Source organism: Zingiber officinale, chromosome 6B, assembly GCF_018446385.1.
Source record: "Zingiber officinale cultivar Zhangliang chromosome 6B, Zo_v1.1, whole genome shotgun sequence".
In the NCBI taxonomy this organism is placed as follows: domain Eukaryota; kingdom Viridiplantae; phylum Streptophyta; class Magnoliopsida; order Zingiberales; family Zingiberaceae; genus Zingiber; species Zingiber officinale.
This window is the reverse complement of record NC_055996.1, coordinates 100,649,333-100,675,601: the sequence shown is the minus strand read 5'-3', so window position 1 is coordinate 100,675,601 and position 26,269 is coordinate 100,649,333. Positions and strand designations below refer to the sequence as shown.

The following is a 26,269-nucleotide window of genomic DNA, read 5'->3' as shown; positions in this document are numbered from 1 at the left end:
CCCACTGCAACAACCGCCACCTTAGTAGCATTGCTCATGTAGACGATTATCTCTCCTTCATATAGTCGTCGGGTTTCCTGGAACCCCTGCAAAGAATTACAGACATGATCAGTGGCTCCCGTATCTACACACCAGGTGCTGGTAGATAACACCGCTAAACATGTTTCAACAACCAGAGCATGAGATATACTTTTGTTGTTTTGATTCCTACGAGGACAGTCCGCCTTCTAATGCCCTGACTGCTTACAGATGAAGCACTTGCCCTTCGACTTCTTCACTCTAGCTTTAGGTCCTGTACTCTGAGGTTTATTCACTTTCTTTGCTGAGCTAACTTGTTTCTTCTTCTTCTTTCCTTTCAGTTTAGAAGTAGAACCATTTTCAGCATAGTGAATCTGAGAATTGTGACGAAACAAACCTTCTGCTGCCTGAAGTTCTGTCAGTAGTTCCGCCAATGAATATACCCTTTTATTCATATTGTAATTCAGGTGAAATTGCTCAAAACTTCTAGGTAGCGTTTGGAGGATCATATCGATCTGGGTTTCCCCATCAATTTCTCCTCCAAGGATTTGTATTTCATTTAGATAAGCCATCATCTTTAGGATATGATTCCTTACAGGAGTATCCTCTTGCATGGTGGCCGTCATTATTTTTCTCATGGCTTCTTGCCTAGAGGCCCGATCCCGGTGACCAAAGAGTTCCTTGAGATTGTTCATAATATCATAAGCTATTGATAAATCTTGATGCTGATGTTACAATACATTTGACATTGAAGCCAAAATGTAACACTGTGCCATCACATCTGCTTTTACCCATTTCTTATGATATTCAATCTCCTCTTGGGTAGATTCTCCAGTGGGTGCATCAGGGCAAGGCTCAGTCAGTACAAACTTATAGCTTTCAGCAGTAAGAACAATGTCTAGGTTCCTTTTTCAATCTATGTAGTTAGGACCAGTAAGTCTGTTCTCTTTTAGTATAATAGCCAGTGGGTTGAAAGTCATCCTAAGAATCACAAATAACTTTTGGTCAGAACTTTAAATTTAGAATAATATTGATTCCTCAAACAATACTATTTTAAATTAACCAACACCTCAAAACACCGTGAATTTTGTATGCCACAATAGTGTGGACGTATACAAATTCAACATTTGTAAAAGGAGAGTTTAGCCCATTAATTTTATTATCTTGTCAACCTAACTTTTTGACAAATAAAATTAATAGTTGGTTTCCTTTGGTCACACGAATAATAGCAGTGACTCCGATGGGGAGGATACTATTAGACGTGCCTAAGTGTATACAATTATTTGACACTAAGTCCATTAATAAGATTGTGCCCCTTCCGATGGGGAAGATCACACGCTCTTAATTAATTTCCTATAGTCATCCAAAATGGAAGTTTGATCTAGTGATCCACAAACAAACTCATCCGATATGGAGGAAGGCACTCAGAGCCAACGCGCAAGTTTGTTTGCATCACTTACAAACCAGTAATGGAGACCGTGGAATTTATTTAAAATCCCTCTCCCACTTAGTTATTTAAAATGAGAAATTTTGACTATGCTAGCCTACTTAACATGCATATTAACAAGCACACACAGCACAACATAAAAGCAATAAATAGAAAAACTAATTTTCAACTATTATGACTTTAATTTATTGTTGTCCTCCGTGTGTCGCCATCCCTAGCTGCTGTCATTTTTGGCCACCGCCACCGGATCTAGTTGTCGCATCCATCTTGCTCCTTGTTCCGCTGCGCCTCTGGTCCTCAAAAGGTTCCATGCCTTGCAAGATTCGATTCGCGACAAAAATAGAATTTTATATTTTTCAATCCTATATTCCTCGAAGGAATGTATATGTATCTAGATCAAAAAATAAAATCATAATAAAACTAACTACAGCTCCTGCTGCATTTTATAATACAATCATGCACACACAATAAAATGCCTTTGACATGTCCAAGAGTCCAATCACACACATAATAACTATAAGTCATAATAGTTGGATCATGCATCTACAAAGTTAGCACATCCTACTATTATCCTGCCTAAATTATGTATGACATGTGCATAATTAAACTAATACCAAATATATAGAGGCAAAACCCTAGCTCTGATACAAATTGTTGGTTGCTACTCGGAAAATCTAACGGTTCCACTGTACAAAAATTTTGTACAAAGGTCTGAACTTTTTCCTAGCTACCATGTGTTCTTTTAAATTAAACTTGGATCGCCGTGGAACTTAACACGTTTGATCCTAAGTTTAATTTATTTGTTCTTTTAGGTTTAGACTTGGATCTCCTGCGGAACTTAACACGTTCGATCCAAATCACCTAGGTCACGAAGACAATTAAATATCTATTTCCAAAATCGGCTTCCAGTACTACATGGCGAGGCACATGACCTTCTTGGATATGGGAGCAACCACCACCGACTAGACAAAACCTTTTAAGGAAATTAAATATTTAACCTTCCCATAGTAACCCTAGGTTAACCTCTAAGAACAATCAAATCACAAGGAAAAGAAAAAATAAAAGAACACAATTTCGAAAACTAATTCGAAAAAACTAGAATCGCATGCCTCTTGTATTTGGTATTTTTACATGGAGATAAAATTAGCATGATGCAGAAAACAATATTAGTTATACCTTTCTTAATAGATAATGACCTCTTGATCTTCTGCCGTATTCCTCTTCTAATCTCAGACGTTGTGTGGGCAACGATCTTTCGAGACGAAAACCACCTAGCACCTTCTTCTTCTTCCTTCAAGTTTCGGCCAAGCAAGACTTCTAAAGGATGAAGATCTTTTTCCACCAATCAAACTCCAAGGGATGCAAGCTTTCTCTCCTTCTTCTCCAAGCTAAGATCCGGCCACCAAATAAAACTCCAAGAGCATGAAGAGGTTCGGCCACAAAGATGGAGAGAAGAGAAAGGGAAGAGGTCGGACACACCAAGGAAGAAAAGAGGGAGAAAAATAATAGAGGTTGTTCACCTTGAAGGCACCCCAACCCCCTCTTTTATAATCCTTAGCTTTGGCAAATAAGGAAATTTAATTACAATAAAATTTCCTTAACTTTCCTTGACATGAATTAATTAAGAAAAATTAAATAAAATTTCCTAATAACACATGTCATGGTCGGCCACCTCATGGAAGAGCAAATAAGGCAATTTTCAATCAACCAATTAAAATTCCTTATTTGTTTCCGAAAATTTTAAAAAATAAAATTTCCCTTTAAAATCCCTTCATGGTTGATAAAAAGAAATTTCTATAATTTTAATTTTTCAATATGTGAATAATTTACAAAGAAAAATAAAAATCCTTTCAATCTACAAATAAGGAAAGAGATTTAATCTCTTTTCTTAATCTTTTGTAGAAACTTATAAAGAGATATTTTAATTTTTAATCTCTCTTTTAAATTATATCTTTCACATAAGAAAATTTTAAAATTAAAATTCTTTTCTATTTTAATAGGGTCGGCCACCTAAGCTTGGGTTCAAGCTAGGGCCGGCCACCCATGGACTAAGGCTTGGTCGGCCCTAGCTTGGTTCTCAAGCTAGCTTGGCCGACCCCTACAACATGAGTATGAAGGTGGATATAGTACTTTATAACTAAGAGGCTATTATAGGGACTGAGAGAAGGAATTGGTTTTGGTCTCCCGATAAAATTAAGCATCCCGTGTTCGCCCCGAACACACAACTTAATTTTATCAATAATAATTCATTTCACTAGAGAACTATTATTGAACTACCGCACCAATCCCAAATTACATTTTTGGGCTCCTTCTTATTATGAGTGTGTTAGTCTCCCTGTGTTTAAGATATCGAATGTCCACTAATTAAGTGAGTTACTGACAACTCATTTAATTAATATCTAAGTCCAAGAGTAGTACCACTCAACCTTATTATCATGTCGGACTAAGTCCACCTGCAGGGTTTAACATGACAATCTTTATGAGCTCCTCTTGAGAACATTATCAACCTAGTATCTCTAGGACACAGTTTCCTTCTATAATCAACAACACACACTATAAGTGATACCATTTCCCAACTTATCGGGTTTATTGATTCATCGAACTAAATCTCACCCATTGATAAATTAAAGAAATAAATATCAAACATATGTGCTTGTTATTATATTAGGATTAAGAGCACACACTTCCATAATAACTGAGGTCTTTGTTCCTTTATAAAGTCAGTATAAAAGAAACGACCTCTAATGGTCCTACTCAATACACTCTGAGTGTACTAGTGTAATTATATAGTCAAGATAAACTAATACCTAATTACACTACGACCTTCCAATGGTTTGTTCCTTTCCATCATGGTCGTGAGCTACTGTTTATAATTTATAAGGTACTGATAACATGATCTTCTGTGTGTGACACCACACACCATGTCATCTACAATATAAATTAATTGAACAACTACAAATAAATGTAGATAATTTGACCAAATGTGATTCTTTATTCAAAATAAATGTCTACAAAAGCTTAGGCTTTCAGTATACACTCTAACGACAGCCTCTAAGGCAGCCAAAGAAGCTATATGACTCAGGAACTTTCTAATGGACTTAGATGTGATTCCTGGTTTGCCCAAGATCATCACAATTTATTGTGATAATAGCGGTGTAGTTGCAAACTCGAAGGAACCACGAGCTCATAAGGCAAGTAAACATATAAAGCGCAAGTACCACCTGATACGAGACATTGTCAAGCGAGGAGAAGTTGTCGTCGCCAAGATTGCATCAGAAGATAACCTAGCAGATCCTTTCACAAAGGCCCTTCCGGTGAAAGCTTTTGATCGGCATGTGGAGGGGAGGGGAATCAGATGTAAGGCAACAGATATGGCAGCTTAGTCTTTTAGTATAAGTGGGAGATTGTTAGAGTTTATACTAAAAGCCTAGCTTTTGTAAATATTTATTTGTTGAAATAAAAGAATCACATTGGTCAATATCTGCATTTATTTGTTAAATGTAACTGTTCAATTAATTTATATAGTAGATAACATGGAGTGTGGTGTCACACTCAGAAGATCATGTTGTCGGTTCTCTATAAATTATAAATAAGTTGCTCATGACGAAGATGGAAAGGAACGAACCATCAGAATAGTCGTAGTGTAATTAAGTATTAGTTTATCTTAACTAATAAATTACACTGATACATTTTAAGTGTATTGAGTAGGATCATTTAGGTAAGTTCTTTTTGTACTGACTTAGTAAAAGAACAGAACTAGACCTTAGTTATTATGAAAGTGTGTGCTCTTAATCCTAATATAATAATAAGCACATATATTTAATATTTATTTCTTTGATTTATCAAAGGGTGAGGTTTAGCTCGATAAATCAATATGCCCAATAAGTTGGGAAATGATATTACTTATAGTGTGTTGTTGATTATAGAAGGAATCTGTGTCCTAGTTATCTAGGTTGAGAATGTCCCTAAGAGGAGCTCATAAGGATTGTCATGTTAAACCTTGCAGGTGGACCTAGTCCAACATGACAATAAAGTTGAGTGGTACTACTCTTGGAGCTAGATATTAATTAAGTGAGTTGTCAGTAACTTACTTAATTAGTGGACATTCGTAATCTTAAACACAGGGAGACTAACACACTCATGATAAGAAGGATCCCATAATGTAATTTGGGATTGGTGCGGTAATAACTCTCTAGTGGAATGAGTTGTTATCGATGAACTTGAGTTGTGTGTTCGGGGCGAGCACGGGATACTCAAGCTCATCGAAGGCCAAAACCAATTTCTCCTCTAGGTCCCTGTCGTAGCCTCATTATAGCCTCAAGTCCATCCAAATGTAAGGCTCTTCTTGGTGTCCAAGAAGTGGGCCGACCCAATGCTTGGTGACCAAGCAAGGGCCGGCCACATCCTCTTTATAGGGGCCGGCCCTTTGCTTGGTGACCAAGAATGAAGGGGTCGGCCACAAGATTAATTCAAATAGGAGGGGTGTTTTGAATTTTGAAAATCTTCTTTTTGTAGAAAACTATAAGTTTTAAAAGAGAGATTTTAATTTTAAAAACTTTCCGTATTTGAATTTTGGCCACATGTTTTAATAAAGAGTTTTAAAAGTTTTAAAACTTTTCTTTTTTAACCATCCTCATGGTTTAAGAAAAAAGGGAGATAAATTTTAAAATTAAAATTTTCTATCATCATGTTAAAAAAAGAAATTTTATAAGAGAAGTTTTAAATTTTAAAACATGGTTTTAATTTTTTAAAACTTTCCTTTTTTAACTCTAGGAAAGAGAGCTTGTAAAATTTTATAAGAATTTTTTCTCTTGTAAAATTTTATAAAAAAATTATTATTCTTTTCCTAAAATATGGTGGCCGACCACCTTGCTTGGTGCCCAAGCAAGGGGCCGACCAAGCTTAATCCTAAACCAAATAGGATTGATCACAACCATTGATTGATGATTGATTCAATCAAGAGGAAAGAAAAGGAAAAATAAAAAAGGAAAAGGAAAAACTCTTGGATGATTTTATTTTTTGTAAAAGGTTTTTCCTTATTTGCCTTGGGCAAGTAATATAAAAGAAGGGGTAAGGGGGCTTCATGGTATACAACTCTTATTCTCTTGCTTGGAGATCCCTTGGTTGTCGACCCTCTCCCTTCTCCCTTCTCCCTTCTCCCTTTCCCTTTGCTCTCTTCTCCTTGGTGGTGGTGGTGGCCGAATTCTAGAGGAAGAGGAAGGACTCTTTTGGGTGGTGTTCATTTTGGAGGATCGTCGCCCACACGACGTCCAAGGCGAGGCGAGGAATACGGCAGAAGATCTCGAGGTTATTAGCTTACAAAGAGAAGGTATAACTAGTAATTTTCTTCCACATCATACTAGTTATTTTCTTTGTAAGAATTCTAAATACAAGAGATAATTAGATCTAGTTTATCGAATTTATTTTTCGAGTTTGTGTTTTCTTCTTTTTCAAATTTGTGATTCGATTGTTCTTTTTGGTTAACCTAGAGTTATTTAAGGAAATAAATATTAGCTTTCCTAAAAAAGCTTTGCCTAGGCGGTGGTGGTTGCTCCCATATCCAAGAAGGTCATGTGCCTCACCATGCAGTCCTGGAAGTCAATTTTGGAAATTAATATTTATGGAATTAATAACTTAGGTAGATTTGAATCAATAGTGTTAAGTTCCGCTTGCGATTCAAATCTAAACCATTAAGAACAGTTAAGTTAAATTTGGAATCAATGATGTTAAGTTTCGTCTGCGATTCCTAATTTAATTTCTAAAGAACACAATAGGTTATTTAAGGAAAGGTTTGACACTTGTAAAAAAAAAATTTGTATAGTGGAACCGATACGTTTTCCTAGGACTAACCAACAGATATGTGCATGAATACTACAATGCCGCTATAAAAGGGAGGTTCACATCTACAAGAGAGGTATGGACAACTTTATTTTCTACTGTTGGTTGCTACTCGAAAAACCTAGAGGTTCCACTGTACAAAAATTTTATACAAAGGTCTGAACCTTTTCCTAGCTATCATGTGTTCTTTTAAATTAAATTTTGGATCGCCTGCGGAACTTAACACGTTTGATCCAAAACTTAATCTATTTGTTCTTTTAGGTTTTGACTTGGATCTCCTGCGGAACTTAACACGTTCGACCCAAATCACCTTAAGTTATTAATTCCATTAAATATTAATTTCCATAATTGGTTCCCAGTACTGACGTGGCGAGGCACATGACCTTCTTGGATATGGGAGCAACCACCACCGACTAGACAAAACTTTTTATAGAAATCTAATATTTAATTTCCTAAAATAACTTTAGGTTAACCAAAAAGAACAATCAAATCACAAGGAAAAGAAAAAATAAAAGAACACAATATCGAAAAACATATTCGAAATTCTAGAACGTAAGCCTCTTGTATTTGGTATTATTTCCATAAATAACTAGCATGATGCGGAAAGAAAAATTACTAGTTATACCTTGTAGAAAATCTCTTGATCTTCTACCGTATTCCTCTTCTAACCTCGGACATTGTGTGGGCAACGATCTTCCGAGATGAGAAACCACTAACCACCTTCTTCTCCTCCTAGCTAGGTTCGGCCACAAAGAAAGAAGCTTCACCAAGGACGAAGAATAAAACACCAACCAAGCTCCAAGGGATACAAGCTTTCTCTCCTTCTTCTTCTTCTTCTCCAAGTAGTATCTGGCCACCACAAGAACTCCAAGCAAGAGATAGGTTTCGGCCACCACAAAAGAGGAAGAAAATAAGAGGATGGCCGGCCACAATAATTTTCTTCAAGGATGAAGAATTTCGGCCACCACCAATGCTCCAAGGGATGCTAGAGATGAGACTTGCTTTCTCTCCTTCTTCTCCTTCCTTGATCCGGCCACAAACAAAAGCTCCACCAAGAAGATAGGTTTCGGCCAACAAGAGGAGAAGAGAGAAAGGGAAGGGCCGGCCACCACACCAAGGAAAAGAGGGAGAAAAATAATAGAGGTTGTCTCTCATGAAGGCACCCTCACCCCTTCTTTTATATTCCTTGGCCTAGGCAAATTAGGAAATTTAATTACAATAAAATTTCCTCAATTTCCTTGACATGATTTAATTGAGAAAAATAAAATAAAATTTCTCAATTAAATCTACATTGGCCGGCCACATCATTGGAGAACAAATTGGACAAGTTTCAATCAACAATTAAAACTTCCTAATTTGTTTTCGGAAATTTTAAAAAATAAAATTTCTCTTTAAAAATCTCTTCATGGTTGATAAAAGGCAATTTCTATAATTTTAATTTTATCAACATGTGAATAATTTTAAAGAGAAAATAAAATATCTCACCAATCTACAAATAAGGAAAGAGATCTAATCTCTTTCTTTAATCTTTTGTAGATCTTTTATAAGAGAGATATTTTAATTTAAATTCTCTTTAATAAATTATTTCTTCCACATAATAAAAATTAAAATTAAAATTCCTTTTTAATTTAATTTGGCCGGCCCCCACTAGCTTGGGTTCAAGCTAGGGCCGGCCACCCAAATTCATACCTAGGTCGGCCCTAGCTTGTTCCCAAGCTAGCTTTGGCCAGCCCCTATTGGGTGGGTATAGAAGGTGGGTATAGAACTCTACAAATAAGAGGCTACGATAGGGACCGAGAGGAGGAATTGGTTTTGGTCTCCCGATAAAATTAAGCATCCCGTGTTCGCCCCGAACACACAACTTAATTTTATCAATGATAATTCATTCCACTAGAGAACTATCATTGAACTACCGCACCAATCCCAAATTATATTTTTGGGCTCCTTCTTATTATGAGTGTGTTAGTCTCCCTGTGTTTAAGATATCGAATGTCCACTAATTAAGTGAGTTACTGACAACTCATTTAATTAATATCTAAGTCCAAGAGTAGTACCACTCAACCTTATTATCATGTCGGACTAAGTCCACCTGCAGGGTTTAACATGACAATCTTTATGAGCTCCTCTTGAGAACATTATCAACCTAGTATCTCTAGGACACAGTTTCCTTCTATAATCAACAACACACACTATAAGTGATACAATTTCCCAACTTATCGGGTTTATTGATTCATCGAACTAAATCTCACCCATTGATAAATTAAAGAAATAAATATCAAACATATGTGCTTGTTATTATATTAGGATTAAGAGCACACACTTCCATAATAACTGAGGTCTTTGTTCCTTTATAAAGTCAGTATAAAAGAAACGACCTCTAATGGTCCTACTCAATACACTCTGAGTGTACTAGTGTAATTATATAGTCAAGATAAACTAATATCTAATTACACTACGACCTTCCAATGGTTTGTTCCTTTCCATCATGGTCGTGAGCTACTGTTTATAATTTATAAGGTACTGATAACATGATCTTCTGTGTGTGACACCACACACCATGTCATCTACAATATAAATTAATTGAACAACTACATTTATCATAAATGTAGACATTTGACCAATGTGATTCTTATTTCTAGATAAATGTTTATACCAAAAGCTAGGCTTTTAGTATACACTCTAACATCTACATCTTTTAGCTACAATTCTCCATTTCTTGAGATCGTTAGAGATTGACTTGAATATGGGAGGGCTAACATCGGGAACCCCTTCTCGACCTGACACTGATGCTTTTGTGTTATAGGATTATGTGAAATTTTCACCACGTTAACTCTAACATCACATCCTTAATTATTATCTTCATAGTTTTAGACAGGATCATACATATAATTGTAGTAGTTAATGATGTCTAGATATTACAATATAATACTAATTAATATTTATAAAAATAAATTATTTATATTGTAATAATTATGATTTAAAGTTGTTATAATATGATATCTGACTTGTTTCAAAAAATAGAATATCTATATTACAAGATGGTCGTTCTTATTAATATTGATCAAAATTAAAATATTATTATAATATAATATTAATAAGATGAAGTACGGTTATAATATAGTTTGTTAGGATCACAAAAAATATTTATATTATAATATTAGTAGTTGCTACACTAGTATAAAAATAATAATAAATTATCACGCCACATAGATGAAGTTTTGAAATATTTAAAACATGTATTTAAATTTTAAAATTATCAAATCATATACTTTATACCATTCTACTCCTCCACATTTTATCCTAATTGATTGCTACATGGAAATATTGTTCATCAGCGCAATGAGATTCCTAATCCATTGCTGTATCAATAGATTTAAAAAATTATTTTATGTTTAAAAAATTATTACTCTTAATATAGTGTGTTAAATTAATATTTAAGGGAATGAATATAATAAAGAGAACTAGACGAACATATATAATTTGGTTTTATATCATTCCAAGTTTTCTAAGTCAATCAACTGATTTCGATTGAAATTGACTGATAAACTTAGAGAACTCAAAATAATATAGAACTAGTTTTATATGTTTATCTAATTCTTTTAATTATATTCATTCCCTCAAACATCAATTTGACCAATTATATTAAGAGCAATGATTTTTTAAACATCAATGTATTCAAAAAATTTGATTCGTATTTAAAAAATCATTACTTTCAATATAACGTGTCAAATTGATATTTGAGAGCATGAATATAATATAGAGAACTAGATGAACACATACGACCTAGTTCTATATCATTCCGAACTTTCTATGTCCATTAGTAGATTTCGGTCAAAATCAACAGATGAATCTAAAGAACTTAGAATGACTTAAAATTAAATTTTATATGTTCATCTATCAATTTGACATATTATATTAAGAGTTATGATTTTTTGAACATGTATATGTTAAAAAAAATTCATTGTTTTCAATATAGTATAAGAATTAGATAAACACATAAGACTTGATTATATGTCATTCGGAGATCTTTAGATCCATTAGTCTATTTTAGTTAAAATCAACTGATGGACATAGAAAGTTCAGAATAACATGAAATCAGATCATATGTATTCGTTTAGTTCTTCTTATTATATTTATATTCTCAAACATCAATTTAATATATTATTTTGATAATAATAATTTTTTAAATATAAAATAGAATTTTTTTTTAATAGATTGTTATAGTGTAGTATCAATTAGGAATCTTAACAATTTCTCAAATTAATTATTATATTATAGCAATCGTGTGAGATAAATTCAATATAGAAGGATAAAATAGATACAGAATACGTAATTTTAATAATTTTAAGACTTTCATATGTGAATTGGATATTGTAAAATGACTACTAACTAATTCGATAATTTGCCGAAAGATAATTTTAAAAATAAAAATATATTGATATAGAACATCCGATAATAAATAAATAAAAGCCCTTTAACGATATCAAGCCGCCCTTTCGATTTTTTTATTTTTTATTTTAATTTTTATTTTTATATTTTTCCATTTTATAAATTTGCTCTTACACTTAACGGTCGAACCTACTCGTCTCCTCCCTCATCGTCGCTCTTTATTACCTCCCTCTCCGTCACCTCCATGGCGGAGCCAAAAACCTCACATCGTCTTCCCTTCTCCTCCTCTCCTGGGGTCCTGCTTCTCAACCGATCATGTCGCTCAAGGGCAAGCTCAAGATCCCCAATAGCTTCATGCCTCGCCTTCCCGATCGATCCAAAACAACCATGCAGAAGAAGAAGGATGCCGACGGCGATGGAGGTGAAATAGAGGATGAGGAGCTCCTCACTTTCCATTTTTTCTTAGGAATAGGTAGATCTGATGGGGAAAGATGGCCAACCGATGGTGAGGAGAACGGGTTTTTTTCCGAGGGATCGTCTAGGTTGAGAACACTCTTCAGGATCGAGGGCAAGGAGGTTTCTTTGGAGAAACGATCGGAGTTGGAATTCCAGGTAGCTTCCTTCCTGCTTTCGGTCCTAGTTATTAGTTTGGTGTTTAGGAAGGATTTTTCGTTTGCCCTCCTAATCTCAACAAGAACGTCAATGTGATTTGCAGGGAAATTTGATGCGTTTGTTTAGTTGTTTTTATTTTTTTTAGAATTTGGGTTTTAATTTCCTGATGGTAAAGGGAAATAATCCAAGGGGAAGCCAACCACTCGAAAAAGTGATCGTTTGTTCCATCTGAAATAGGAATTACCTGCTTAACAAGTAACGCCCTAGTGTAATGTAGGTTTGATGATGATTTCGCTAATGAGAAGTGGAACTTAACTATTATGCTACTGAGGTCTCGTGCAAAGCTAAATTACAGTGCCTAACAAAGTAGATTGATAGGGTAGGAGTGGTTGGGTCGGACTACCAGCTTCTGGTCGTTAGTTTCTCAGTCTCGGGTAACTTCTGATGGGCAAGCTTTAGGTTCTATACTTTTTCGGAGCCTCTTGTTTATCATGTTCTACCTCATCAAGGAATTGGCGTGAGTGGTTGTTATCCACAGTCTTTTTTTCACACAAAAAGAAGATTGATAAGTGGGAAGCGAATGATTGCTGAAAGCTTTCATCCTGATCCTATATGGCTGTCAGAACAAGTCTGGGATGTTGGATCAATTACTTGTATGGGCTTATATGTGAGAGATTACATGTTGTGGGCTGTTATGTAAAGTTAAGCTCAAATTAAAGTGATCATCTAAAGTTTTGGTTATTGGGCTTTAATGTATCTAATAGGATATGGGCCTTTTATGGGTAGAGGCCAAAAGTATAATTTCTTTTTTAATGATAGGTTAAAACATAAATAATAGGAGGTAATTGCTGAATTATCTATTTAAGGGTGATGGTCTCCGGATCTTGCGTATCATGTCCCATATTCTTAATCCCATTACTAGAATAAGATACAGAGAGAATTGAAAGGACTCTCGAGGAAGAAAGTATAAATCTGGAAGATCAACCACTCGTTCTCACAGATTACAGGATTGTGGCTTCAGGTATGCTTCCACTTTGGTACATCAATATTCTCGGTGATTTGGCATGATGATTCTGGACATGTTTTATATGAATTTATTATACAACAATTAGTATTAGAGCTTGTATTCATGTTAAATCACAAAGAATCAGTACATATTATTCGATATCGGATTTTCTAGATCAATTATGGCTTTCGGATTTGGAGCCGCTGGAAATCGGGCAAATCGGCTACCGTTTGGCCACTGTCGGGCGTTAGTGGTTGGAGGGAAATATTGCCCATTGATGACATTCAGTCTTGTATGCTATATTTAATTTATGATTTCTTACCTTAATTTTAATTTTCACATCATGGCTTTAGAATTCCAAAGGTTTTGTTGTTTCGAATTCTAATCGGTTTCATGGTTTTGACTTTAGAATTCCAAAGGTTTTGTCTGTTCAACTTCCTAGCCCATCGCATAATTTTGGTACGGTCTAAAATTTGAATTTTCAATTTCTTCAAATAATGACATGGTTACTGTTGGTACCCAAGGTAGTTTTGATGTGATCAAATAAGTTAAGTTAGGTCCTGTTGTGTTTAACCCTGTGTCTAAGTGTGCAGGAACTTAGGAGTACAGGAAGTCGAGCGAAAGACACAGCTAGCGAGAAGGACGGTACGGGAGAGCCGACGGGCTCGGAGTGTCTGAGGAATGAGGTGCTGCGGAAGAGTACACCGGCGGACGAGAAGGGAGCATGCGGTGTTTCCGAGGGACGAGAAGCCGGAGCGGAAGATTGCTCGAAAAGCAAAAGACGCAGCTGTCCGAGGGACGAAAAGCTATGGAAGAGTACGTTGACGAACGAGAAGGAAGCAAGCAGCGATTCCGAGGGACGAGAAGCCGGAGCGGAAGTTTGCTCGAGAAGGCCGGAAGTTGGGTTCAGGTGAGCCTTATTCCGGATGGCCGAAATCACCCAAGCGAGCGGAGCCAGAGCGGAAGACCCGGACCGATGTGAGCGAAACTGGAGCAGGAGATCGGGACTAAAAATTAGCAAAAGCTGATTTTTGGCCCCGGGGCGCCTGGACCCGTCCAGGGTGCCCGGAACCGAATTCTTAGCCAATTCGACATGGCGTTTGAACGTTGCGTCAGGGATAAAGTTTTATCCCATTCTAGGCGCCTAGAACTCTTCCAGACACCCCGAACAGGGTTATATAAGCAGTCCTGCTCCCAGAAGCTAACAACAATAAGAATTACAGAGTAACAACACTTGTGCTTGAGTTTGTCTGAGTTTAACTTTGTTTTGTGAGCTTTGAATGTTGTAAGAAGCTTCTCCGCCCAGAGGAGATTTTTAGTGCGTTTTTTCATCTGTCTTGGATTAACAACCTCTCTGATTGTAACCAAGTAAATTCTCGGTGCCTCTTTCCTTTTAATTTTTTTTATTAGTCTTATGCAAGTGCTTTAATTAAGTTATAAGTCCAGAAAGGTTCTTTTTGTTTTGTTTTTGTGTATGGGCTATTCACCTCCCCTTTAGCCGGTCACCAAGGGTCTTAACAGTTACTTTATATATATTTTTAAAATGAATTAGTTGAAACAAAATGTCACCAAAGTGACCTCTTTTGTAGATGTTAATTTATTTTAAAAATATTACAGGTCATATGTATGTAATTTATATGAATACTAGTTGGCCCAAAGGAAGATGAATATTTAATAGGATTAGATGTACACTTGTGGTGATAAGCATGTGATGGTTATTCAGTTATTTACATGTGAATAATTCATCGGCCCAAAGGAAGGTTATTATTTGACATGTTATTTACTATCAGTGTTTAATTGCTACACCAGGATATCACTTGCAAGTTAATAATTTCTGTCCAAGGATAGATTATTAATGGAGCTTCTGGTATTCTATTATAGGATTTACATTATTTGAATTTATTGATTATTAAATTTTATGGATAATTATTGAACATGTATATCGTTTTGGCTATTTGTTCTCTGTTCAGATATGATTCTTGCTAATATCAGTTCCAACATCAATTTAATTCCAATGTTAAATGGCTCAAACTTTAAATCATGGAAAGAAAACCTACTTATAGTTCTTGGAGTCATGGACTTGGACCTTGCGATCAGGGTTGACGGTCCTCCTGCCATTACTAATAAGAGTACCTTTGATAAAAAGAGGGAGTTTGAAAAATGGAAGAGGTCGAATCGCATGTGTCTCATGATCATGAAGAAAGCCATTTCAGAAACTTTTAGGGGCACAATGTCTACGGAGGAAAAGAGTTCCTTCAAAATATTGAAATGAGGTTTGCCAAGAGTGAAAAGTCTGAAATTGGTACACTCCTGGCGAATCTAGTTTCAATGAGATATAGGGGTAAAGACAACATACGAGAGTACATTATGGAAATATCTCATCTTGCTTCTAGATTGAAAGCACTCAAGCTTGACCTCTCTGAGGACTTGCTAGTGCATCTGGTTTTGATATCTCGTCCACCACAATTTAATCAGTTTAAAGTGAGCTACAATTGTCAAAAAGAGACCTAGTATCTGAATAAGCTCATATCACACTGTGTTCAGGAAGAGGAAAGGACAAAGCAAGATAAGATAGAAAGTGCTCATTTTGCCTCTACTTCAAAACAGAAGGGACCAATACAAAAAAGGAAGGCTAAGGAAGCTGCATATACACCGTCTCCGAAGAAACAACTAAAGGGTCCAAGTGATCCATAGAAGGTCTAATTGATCCTCAAAGCTCTTGTTGTTTCTTTTGTGGTGGTGATGAGCATATAAAGAAGCAATGCAGTAATTATCACGCTTGGCGTGCTAAGAAAGGTATGCTTCTCAATATGGTTTGTTCTAAGGTTAATTTAATTTCAGTGCCTAGACACATATTGTGGATAGATTCTGGTGCAACAACTCACATCAGTGTGTCTATGCAGGGTTGTCTGAATTGCCGAAAACCAAATGATGCTGAAAGATTCATCTATGTTGGTGATGGCAACAAAGTTCAAGTTGAGGCAATTGGGAAATTTAGATTATTGTTAAAAACTAGAATTTATTTGTATTTGAAACATCTATTGTATCGTCATTTCGACGGGATTTGATTTCTATTTCTGCTTTGGACAAATTCGGTCTTACTTGTTCTTTTGGAAATGAGATATTCAGTTTGTTTCGTGATTCAAATTTAGTTGGTTCTGGTTCTTTATTAAATAATGATAATCTTTATTCATTAGATACTATTGCCTCATTTAATGAATCCCTGCAAACTAGTAAAGGCACTAAAAGAAAATTAATGAACGAGAATTCAGCTGTGTTATGACACAAGAGATTGAGACATATCTCCGATAGGAGAATACAGAGACTTGTGTCAACCGAAATTCTCGATCCTTTAGATTTTATAGATTTTAATATTTGTGTTAATTGCATATAAGGAAAACAAACTAATAAGAGGAGATTTGAAGCTAACAGGACTTCAGACGTCTTAGAACTTATACATGCTGATATTTGTGGGTCATTCCCTTCGGCTTCATGGAATGGTCAACAGTATTGTATGTTATAATGTTAACAGATGATTTTTCAATATATGACTTCATTTATCTCATTCATGAAAAGGCACATTCATTGGTATAAAGCTAAAGTTGAAGATCAACTCGGCAAAAGAATTAAAAGCGTCAGATCTGACTGTGGTGGTGAATACTATGATAGATATGACGGTTCAGGTGAACAACGTCCAGGACCTTTTACTAAATTCCTAGAGAAATGTGATATCATCCCACAGTACACCATGCCGGGTTCGCCCACTATGAATGGTGTTGCTGAAAGACAAAATAGAACGCTTAAGGACATGGTGAGGAGTATGATCATTGATTCTACCTTACCTGAATCGCTCTGGGAGAAGCACTAAAGACTGCAGCATATGTCCTTAATAGGGTTCCCACTAAAGCAACTACCAAAATTCCTTATGAACTTTGGGCATGAAAAAAATCTAGTCCTAAGCATTTGCAAGTTTGGGGATGTCTAGCTAAGGCAAGACCTTATAAATCCTCTGAAAAGAAACTGAACTCAAGGACAGTTAGTTGTTATTTTATTGGATACTTCGAAAGATCCGGGGGTACAAATTTTATGATCCCACAACTAAGTCGATTTTTGAGTCGGGAAATGCCTGGTTCTTTAAGGATGTTAAGTTTGTGGGAGGAGATACGGTTAGAGATATTGTCTTTGATGAGGAATTTGTCAATATTCCCATAGGTGTTCATTGATCAGGATCTCGTTCCTGCCCCTGACCAAGACACAATACATCAAGACAATGTTGGAAATCTTCCTATTCAAGACAATATCCAAAATGAACAAACTCAATCACCCCCAGAACCTATGCCATTAAGGAGATCCATTAGAGAGAAGAAATGTAGTGTCAGATGATTACATTATTTTTCTTCAGGAACATGAGGTAGACATTGGATTGATGGAAGATGATCCTATCAACTTCTGTAAGCCATGGAAAGTTCTCTCTCAAGTGGACTGATGCCATGAATGAGGAAATAAAGTTCATGGACGACAATGACGCATGGGATCTTGTCCCATTGTCTAAAGGTGTGAAGCCCATTGGTTACAAATGGATATTTAAAACCAAGAGGGGTTCGAAAGGCAATGTGGAAAGGTATAAAGCTCGTCTTGTCGCAAAAGATTTTACTCAAAGAGAAGGCATTGACTATAAAGAGACTTTCTCTCCGGTTTCTTCGAAAGACTCTTTTAGAATTATAATGGCATTAGTGCCACATTTCAACCTTGAGTTACACCAGATGGATGTAAAGACAACATTTCCCAATGGTGACATTGATGAAGCAATTTATATGATGCAGTCAGAAAGTTTTGTGTCCTGAAATCTAGACAATATGGTTTGCAAACTCAAGAAATCCATCTATGGACTTAAACAGGTGTCTCGACAATGGTATTTTAAGTTTCATCAAGCGATCATCTCGTTCGATTTTTAGATGAATATAGTTGATGATTGTGTATACCATAAGTTCAGTTTTTAGGGGCCCCCAAATTTGATATGCATATATAATATATATTATATATAATTAAATTATTTTAATAAAAACCTAAAAAAATATATTTTATTGGATTATTTTAATAAAGGTCTATATATATATATTTTGTTGAATTATTTTAATAAAAGTAAAACATATATATTTTCTATTAAAATGTAAGAAAAAAATATAAAAAAAGAAAAGAAAGAAAAAAGAAGGAAGGTAAAAGATTCTTTGTTCTCTTTCCAAGATTTTGTTTCTTGTACAACTCTTTATTCATTAATTTGTTTACAGAAGTTATATAAGACTCTAAAGAGTAAAATATGAATACTGAACGCTAATTTCCTCTCTTCTTCTCCTTTTAATCTCTTCTAATTAAATCAGAAAAGTTTATTCTCCAATTGAAATTTTAATTTCATCATTCATCAATATATAAACTTACAACGTAAGTTACCTACTTATCTATATTTTTTCTTATTGTCAATATTCAATATTAATTTTTAATATTATATTGGAACCAATATTTTATATTTTTTTCTTATAGATTTAAAAGAATTTAAATAAATCATCCCAATTTTAATCATCATATAATAGATTATATCGATTGCTTCAAGTACAAACTAGGCTTTATTGTTCTTTGACTATTATTTTCACTGCTTGTGTTTGTTTCATTGTTAGTTTTGTTGCTGGTTTTGTGTATTTTATTTTTACACTTGAAATTAATAGTATAAATATGTTTCCAAAGAAATATTAATCTTGGAGCAGAAAAGAAATAAAAGAAAAGTAGTGAAACAGATTATTAAAACTCATAAAGGTGTTCTTCATAAGTTTTTTAAAACTATCTCTTCATTTAAAGATTCAGTTGATGAATTATAAGAAGAAAGTCAAGAAAAACTAAATGATCATGCAACAAATGAGCAACAATTAAGTAATCAAGAAGAACTAAATGATCATGCAATCAATGAGCGGGAAGAATTGAGAGAAAATGATGATCATAATCATTCAACGAATTAGTAGGAAGAATTAAGAGAAAATGATGATAATGATTTGAATGTAAATGACTTGATAATTCTATATATCGAAAATGAGGTGTTAGAAAAACTTAATTTTGAAAACCTTATTGATGATTTTGCTTCTCAAAATTCTAGAAGATATAGATTTTTTCAATGATTATTTCATACTTATTTTTTTTATATTTGTAGGTATTACACTTTTTAGAGAAACTTAGAAAACATATTTTATATGGTGTTGCACTTTTTGAAAATTTTTGACAAATATATTTTGTATAGAGTTTATCATATTTTAAATAAAATATATTAATTTTTAAGTTTTTCTATTAAACTATATTTAAATTGTACATAAATAAAAAAATTCCTATAGAGACCCCTTTTCTCTTTTTGCCCAAGGGCCCCCAAAAGTCAGGACCAGCCCTGAGTTCAGTGGGAGTAAACATATTTTTCTGGTTTTATATGTTGGTGATATACTTTTTGCTAGTAACGATATATAACTATTGCAGGAAACCAAGAGATTTCTAGCTAAGAATTTTGAGATGAAAGATCTTGGTGATGCATCATCCAAATACATCAGGATCGCTCTCGAGGTACTCTTGTTTTATTACATAAAAGATATATCAAAAAGGTTCTCAAGCATTATGGGATGCTAGAGGATAAACCAGGTGATACCCCTATAGCTAAGGGAGACAAGTTTAGTCTCGATTAGTGCCCTAAAAATGATTTTGAGCAAAAGGAAATGGAGAAGATTCCCTATGTATCAGCAGTGGGGAGTCTAATGTATGCTCAAGTCTGTACACGACTAGATATTGCATACGTGACAGGGATGTTGGGAAGATATTTAAGCAAACCAGGAATACAACATTGGAAAGCAGTCAAGAGAGTTTTATGGTATTTACAGAGAACAAAAGACTACATGCTCATGTATCAGAGGTTGGATCAGCTTAAGATCATTGGTTATATTGACTCCGATTTTGTTGGATGCCAAGATAGTATAAAATCTACATTGAGCTATATTTATCTCCTTGCTGGAGGTGCCATTTCTTGGAAGAGTGCTAAATAGTCTCTTGTAGCATCTTCTACCATGGCAGCTGAGTTTATAGCGTGTTATAAGGCATCCAATCATGGGTATGGCTGCGAAATTTTGTCACAGGACTACGCATTGTTGATGGTATTAAAAGACTACTGAAGTTGCATTGTGACAATAAGTCAGCAGTTTTATATTCCAATAACAATAGGTCTCAACAAAGTCAAAGCATATTGACATTAAGTTCCTAGTTGTTAAAGAAAGAATTCAGAATGGTTAGTTGTCTATTGAGCATATTGGTACAAACTCCATGGTTGCAGATCCACTAACAAAGGGACTTCTACCCAAATTGTTTCATGAGCACACTACTCATACGGGTGTTTTGTCATTTGAGAATTTTTAGACTTAAGTGGGAGTTTGTTATTCTAAATGCTTTTATGTAATAGATAGTTTCAGTTATATATATTTATGGCTACTTTCTGCAGAAATGAAGTTTCAGTTTATTTACATTCCGATTATGGTGAAAGTTTGATCTCAATAAGATTTAAGGTTGGACCAGTTGGAAATAGGCACGTTATGATCATATTGTGTGAAGTTTCCTTTCTACACATCCATATCATAGTCCATGTCGTTCAATTGTTTTGGCACATGTGACCATTGATGGGTCGAGTTATCACGAGTGTAACAAAGTCTGCTTTGATCTTGTATTGACATGATTGATGGACGAGATTGGTAATAGATACATTTCAGTAATACAACATTTTTGAGCTCGTACGGTTATTTTCACAACACATAATCATAAGGTACACATATAGTCCAAGTGAGAGATTGTTGGATCAATTAATTGTATGGGCTTATATGTGAGAGATTACATGTTGTGGGTTGTTCAGTAAAGTTAAGCTCGAATTAAAGTTATCATCTAAAGTTTTGGTTATTGGGCTTTAATGTATCTAATAGGATATGGGCCTTTTATGGGTAGAGGCCAAAAGTACAATTTCTATTTTAATGATGGACTAAAACAGAAATAATAGGAGGTAATTGCTGAATTATCTATTTAAGGGTGATGGTCTCCGGATCTTGCGTATCATGTTCCCATATTCTAAATCCCATTACTAGAATAAGATCTAGAGATAATTGAAAGGGCTCTCGAGGAATAACGCATAGATCTGAAAGATCAACCACTCGTTCTCACGAATTACAGGATTATGGTACGCGTCCGCTTTGGTACATCAATATTCTCAGTGATTTGGCATGATGATTCTGGACATGTTTTATATGAATTTATTATACAACATGGGAAAGTAGCAATAACTCAATTTTATTTTTACATGAAAGTTCCAACTTTCTTTACTACCCATCCAACACTGCGTTTCTGCAGTAAACTTGCCACTTCATTAAACCGTTTAAATTAGTGAGATGTACATACAACATGATGGGAAATAAAATCATATTTTCATATTAGTCCATGTAAATTTCCAACTTGGTTTTCGTGATAGTTTTAACATAGATGTTTATTCACAAAAATAATACCAACACATGATCACTCGTATCTATATTTGTATTCAGGATCAGCCATCACTTATTTAGCTTCAAGTTAATTTGAGAATGCTTTAGATATCTGGTTAGCCTGAATCAACAGTTTCTTATGTGCTAACTTCAAATACATACAACCTAACATACTAAAGCTGTAACATATCATTTTCTTTGCTATCTTGCTTGCTTTTTGATAGCTTAGAAACATATGTTTTATTTTGTAAGTTTTCCAATATCAAGTGTTCATTGTCAGAAATCTTCCAAACTATTGTTATTGCTTGTGCAGGATTTGAATGAACACATGAATATTAGTATATCCAGGTTAAGGATATATTGTTATTTGGATACAGGGACATTATTGATTATTTCCATAAAACAATTTTTTTTGACAGCTTTCCCAGAATGTCATAAATTTGGAAGTGTTGCAATCAATTGCCTGCTGTGGTGACCTTGATAGAGATTTCCGCTCAATTGTTTGGAAGGTTTTACCCTATTATTTCTATTCAATTTAATATTTTCTTACAATATATGCATAAATGTAGGTCTTCATGTATATATACGATTTGCAATTCTTGTGCATACATCCGATGATATGGTCCAACTGCTTTAGATATAATTTCAGCAATCTCTGTAGATGAAACTCAGAATACATCAAATGAAGATTGAATTGGACAATTAGACACCTAGCAGATTTATAACCATTCTTATAAACAATGTTTTGAAGGTATTTTGGAACTATGTCTAAGGTGAAGGTGCAAAACTATTTCATGGGGGGCACACACTTGCATTAAGAACAAATCAACAAATTATGATCTGTGGCAGAATGCCTGGATACATGTTCAGTCCTTTCTTCCGTTTAGTCCAAATCGACCATGCAGTTCTGATGATGAGACCATACAACATCTGCACAGCAAAGGAAGAAGTCTACATGGGTGGCCACCACTTTGGTGTGACTGCTAATGATGAAACCACTGGGTTTGAACATTGTTCTGGCTCAAGTCGGAGGGAGTGAAGAAAATTCCAGCTGTTTGACAAATAGAGAAGAGTGTGAAACCTCTTATATGATAGGGTAACCTTTAGAAAATGGTCAAGTGCCTACCCATGCTACAAAAATCACAAACAGAACTCATGAAGCGTGTAACATCCTGCAAGGAAGTTTGTCTTGAATGAGGAGCTAGGAGAAAACCTACATTTCAATGGGATTTTTTGCCCTCCGAGACTTTAGCCATCTAGACAGGGTTAATTCCTTATTTCCTTTCCCATTATGAGGCAATAGGCTTGTCCAACTAGAAGTTCATCCTTTAAATCACACAGTTTATCTAGTAACACAAAGGGCAGCTCTATGATTTGCAGAACAAGATGCATCTTTCCCATATTTAGAATGCTCATAATCCATGCTGTGATTCAAATCTGTTACCCATCAATACTACAACAGAAGAAATCCATTGTCTTTGTTGATAGTTTCTGTCTAATTTGTAAATTTGCTTTTTTTTAGACTGACGTATGTTTCGTTATCTTGGTGAAGCAGTTATTGTTGGGCTATTTACCCACTCAGAAACATTTATGGGAAGAAGAACTTGTCAAGAACAGATTAAGATTTTCTGAACTGAAAAGAGAACATTTAGTAAATCCTGTGAGTGTTTGACCTTTTTACATGTCGACCTTATCACTAGTTCTCCTGATCATCTTTGTGCTTTTATCTCTGTGGGAAAACTTTAGCTTATAATTTTTTATTAACTATAAGTTTCATTAGCCAGTCAGAACATTCCGCTGAGGATGAGTTGGTAAATTCAACTAGACATTGTCAAGATAATGATACTGGTGGATTGCTTTGCCGGCGTGAAATCTCAAATGGGGACCATCCATTATGCCTTGCAAATGGTAGCTTCTGGAATCAATATTTCAAGGTACTTTGATTTGCCCAGGTTATTATCCTGTTTTGTCAGTAATTTAAGCTGACTGCCAATCGAAGCTAAGCTTTTTATGCTACCTAGGACGCAGAGATTGTTGAGCAAATTGATCGCGATCTCCACCGAACACATCAAGATTTGAACTTTTTCTCTGGCAATTCCTCCTTTAGCAGGAAGAACCTAGTAGCTATTTTTATGATCTATGATTTTAGCAACTAATTCATCAACTAGATGATTGGATATCATGTTTCAATGACAGGAGGCTATGAGGAATATTCTTCTTCTATTTGCTAAAATGAATCCAGCAATTGGTTATGTGCAAGGAATGAATGAGGTCTTAGCCCTGCTATACTATGTATTTCGTATGAACCCAGAAGGCGAAGATGCTGTAGGTGAACCTTCCTCTTGCTTGGTTCTTCGTTCAGAAAGCTGCTAGTACACTACATACTACATAATTTAATTCTGTTTTTTTTTCAGCTTTACTGTCGATTATAATGAAGGTTTCCTTTGTTTACTACATTTTCTTTTAAGCAGTCAAAAATTAGAAAACTATTGCTCAACTAAGACCTTGTCACCTTGATATCGTTGTATGAGTTTTTCATGTCTAGATTATGAACATTGATTTTATATCAATGAAATCATGCCACTTTATGTTAGACGTTGGTACCTTTATTGGTTAGGGTTTTAAGAGAACTTGAATTGACATAGTGAATTGCAATTTGTTGGAACCACATATGAAACTACTTTCTTTTTTGATTTTTGATGGGTGCATAGTTGATATTTCTTCTGCGAGCTCAAGAAGCTGACTGGGTGTTTCTTGTGCATTTTTTTTCAGTCAGCTGTTGAAGCAGATAGTTTCGAATGCTTTGTTCGACTATTGAGTGGCTCTGTGGACCATTTCTGTCAACAACTAGATAATAGCTCTGTTGGAATCCATTCTACTCTCCTGCATTTTTCTCAACTTCTTAAAGCCAATGATGAAGAACTTTGGCGACATCTTGATAACTCCAAGGTATTTGATAAATCACATTCTTCTATTTTCCGTGCTGTCATATGGAGATTCTATAATGTTTGTGTCTCAATCGTCAAGAAGTCAGACATTGTTGCTCGGATGGTAAGATTCAAAACACATCCATCGGCTGCAGCATTTTAGTTTAATTCATGTATGCCATGTATCACAACAAGAAGTCAACAATATACTCAGATTAAAGGATGATTGAGACAATATGTATCTATGTGGATTTAAAGAGTTGGAAAGTTGAGAGCCAATGGAGGATATCAAGGTGTATTGTTGAAAAGTAACAAAGCTATCAAATTATAAGGCGCCGCTGTCTAGAAAGAGCAAAAACATAATGAGCACGTTAAGGTGCTTTAAATCAAGCATGTAAAATATGCTGGCAGTAATTAGCAGTTAAAGACTTTGATAATGATCCAATGCTTCATTTGTCCATTTCTCTTTAGGACATGTTATTGGTAGCTCGTGCAGACTACTTATTGATTGGTTGAGAGTGAAAAAAAACCATTAATTGTTGTTGCCAAGCTTGCCTTGGGTTAGAAATTCACCTTCGCCGAAATAGAAGGCCTTCTTTTTTCCATATATGCTCATAAGAAAAGAAAAGGTTATTTTGTGTCTTGTTCATGTGAACTGCTTAACTATTTTAATGCACATAGCATAGTATTTTATCTACCATTTTTCACGTGCAGATGAATCCTCAGTTCTATGCATTCAGGTGGATTACCTTGCTACTAACCCAGGAATTTGAACTCTCGTCTATCATGAGGATATGGGATTGTCTTCTCAGCCATCCTTCCGGGGTGCAAGTAGGTGCCCTTCGATGCCTTAACTACACTTCCATAGTACCATTGACCTCAAAAGCATCATTCAAGTTTTGCAACATTTTCACTTTAACTTAGCACGATGCAGGATATGCTACTGCGAGTCTGTTGCGCTATGTTGCTATGCGTCAGAGGCGATCTCTTGTCCGGCGATTTCATATCGAACTTGAAGCTCCTTCAGCACTACCCTAAAGTTGACCTGGAAAATCTTTTGGATGTAGCACATCATCTGATTCCCATAACAAGTCCTCGGCCTTTTGGTATCATGCCTTAGAAGCTATTGGCAAGTTCTAATGTTTACTTGCAATTCAATGGAGATGTGCTCGTCTGATACGTTTTCTTTGTTATTTAATGGTGAAACAAAATTTATATAGTTGACTTTAAATAGTCACAGTTAATATATTCCTTTGCGATGCTGAAGTTTTCTTTTGGGGGATAAAAATGGGTGATATTTGAAATATGTTTCCTCAGCGGTAAAAGGGAACCGATTTCAAAATCTCAGGGGTGGAATTGATATTCTTTAAATTATCGGGTGAATTTGTATAAATGAAGTTGCGACTTGCTGAACTGCAGGAGGTGAAGTGATTTTTTCGAAAAAAAAATTGGGGTTGAGTGAAATATTTTCTCCTACGGTAGGCGGTAGCCGGTG

The 26,269-nt window shown here is 35.1% G+C and overlaps 1 protein-coding gene across 2 annotated transcripts; it reads left to right on the top strand.

Moving 5' to 3' along the window:
* Window positions 1-11,904: 11,904 nt before the first annotated feature.
* Window positions 11,905-26,113, top strand: LOC121988493 (TBC1 domain family member 13-like). Of its 2 annotated transcripts, none has more exons than XM_042541947.1 (9): window positions 11,905-12,304; window positions 22,267-22,356; window positions 23,400-23,507; window positions 23,632-23,781; window positions 23,869-23,967; window positions 24,044-24,172; window positions 24,620-24,796; window positions 25,489-25,605; window positions 25,709-26,113. In XM_042541947.1, the coding sequence occupies exons 1-9, from the start codon at window positions 12,008-12,010 to the stop codon at window positions 25,892-25,894; spliced, it is 1,353 nt and encodes a 450-aa protein (XP_042397881.1). In that variant the 5' UTR covers window positions 11,905-12,007; the 3' UTR covers window positions 25,895-26,113. The 2 variants fall into 2 exon arrangements, with proteins under 2 accessions (XP_042397881.1, XP_042397882.1); XM_042541948.1 differs by having other exon boundaries at window positions 23,403-23,507; window positions 25,709-26,110.
* The last annotated feature ends 156 nt before the right edge of the window (window positions 26,114-26,269 follow it).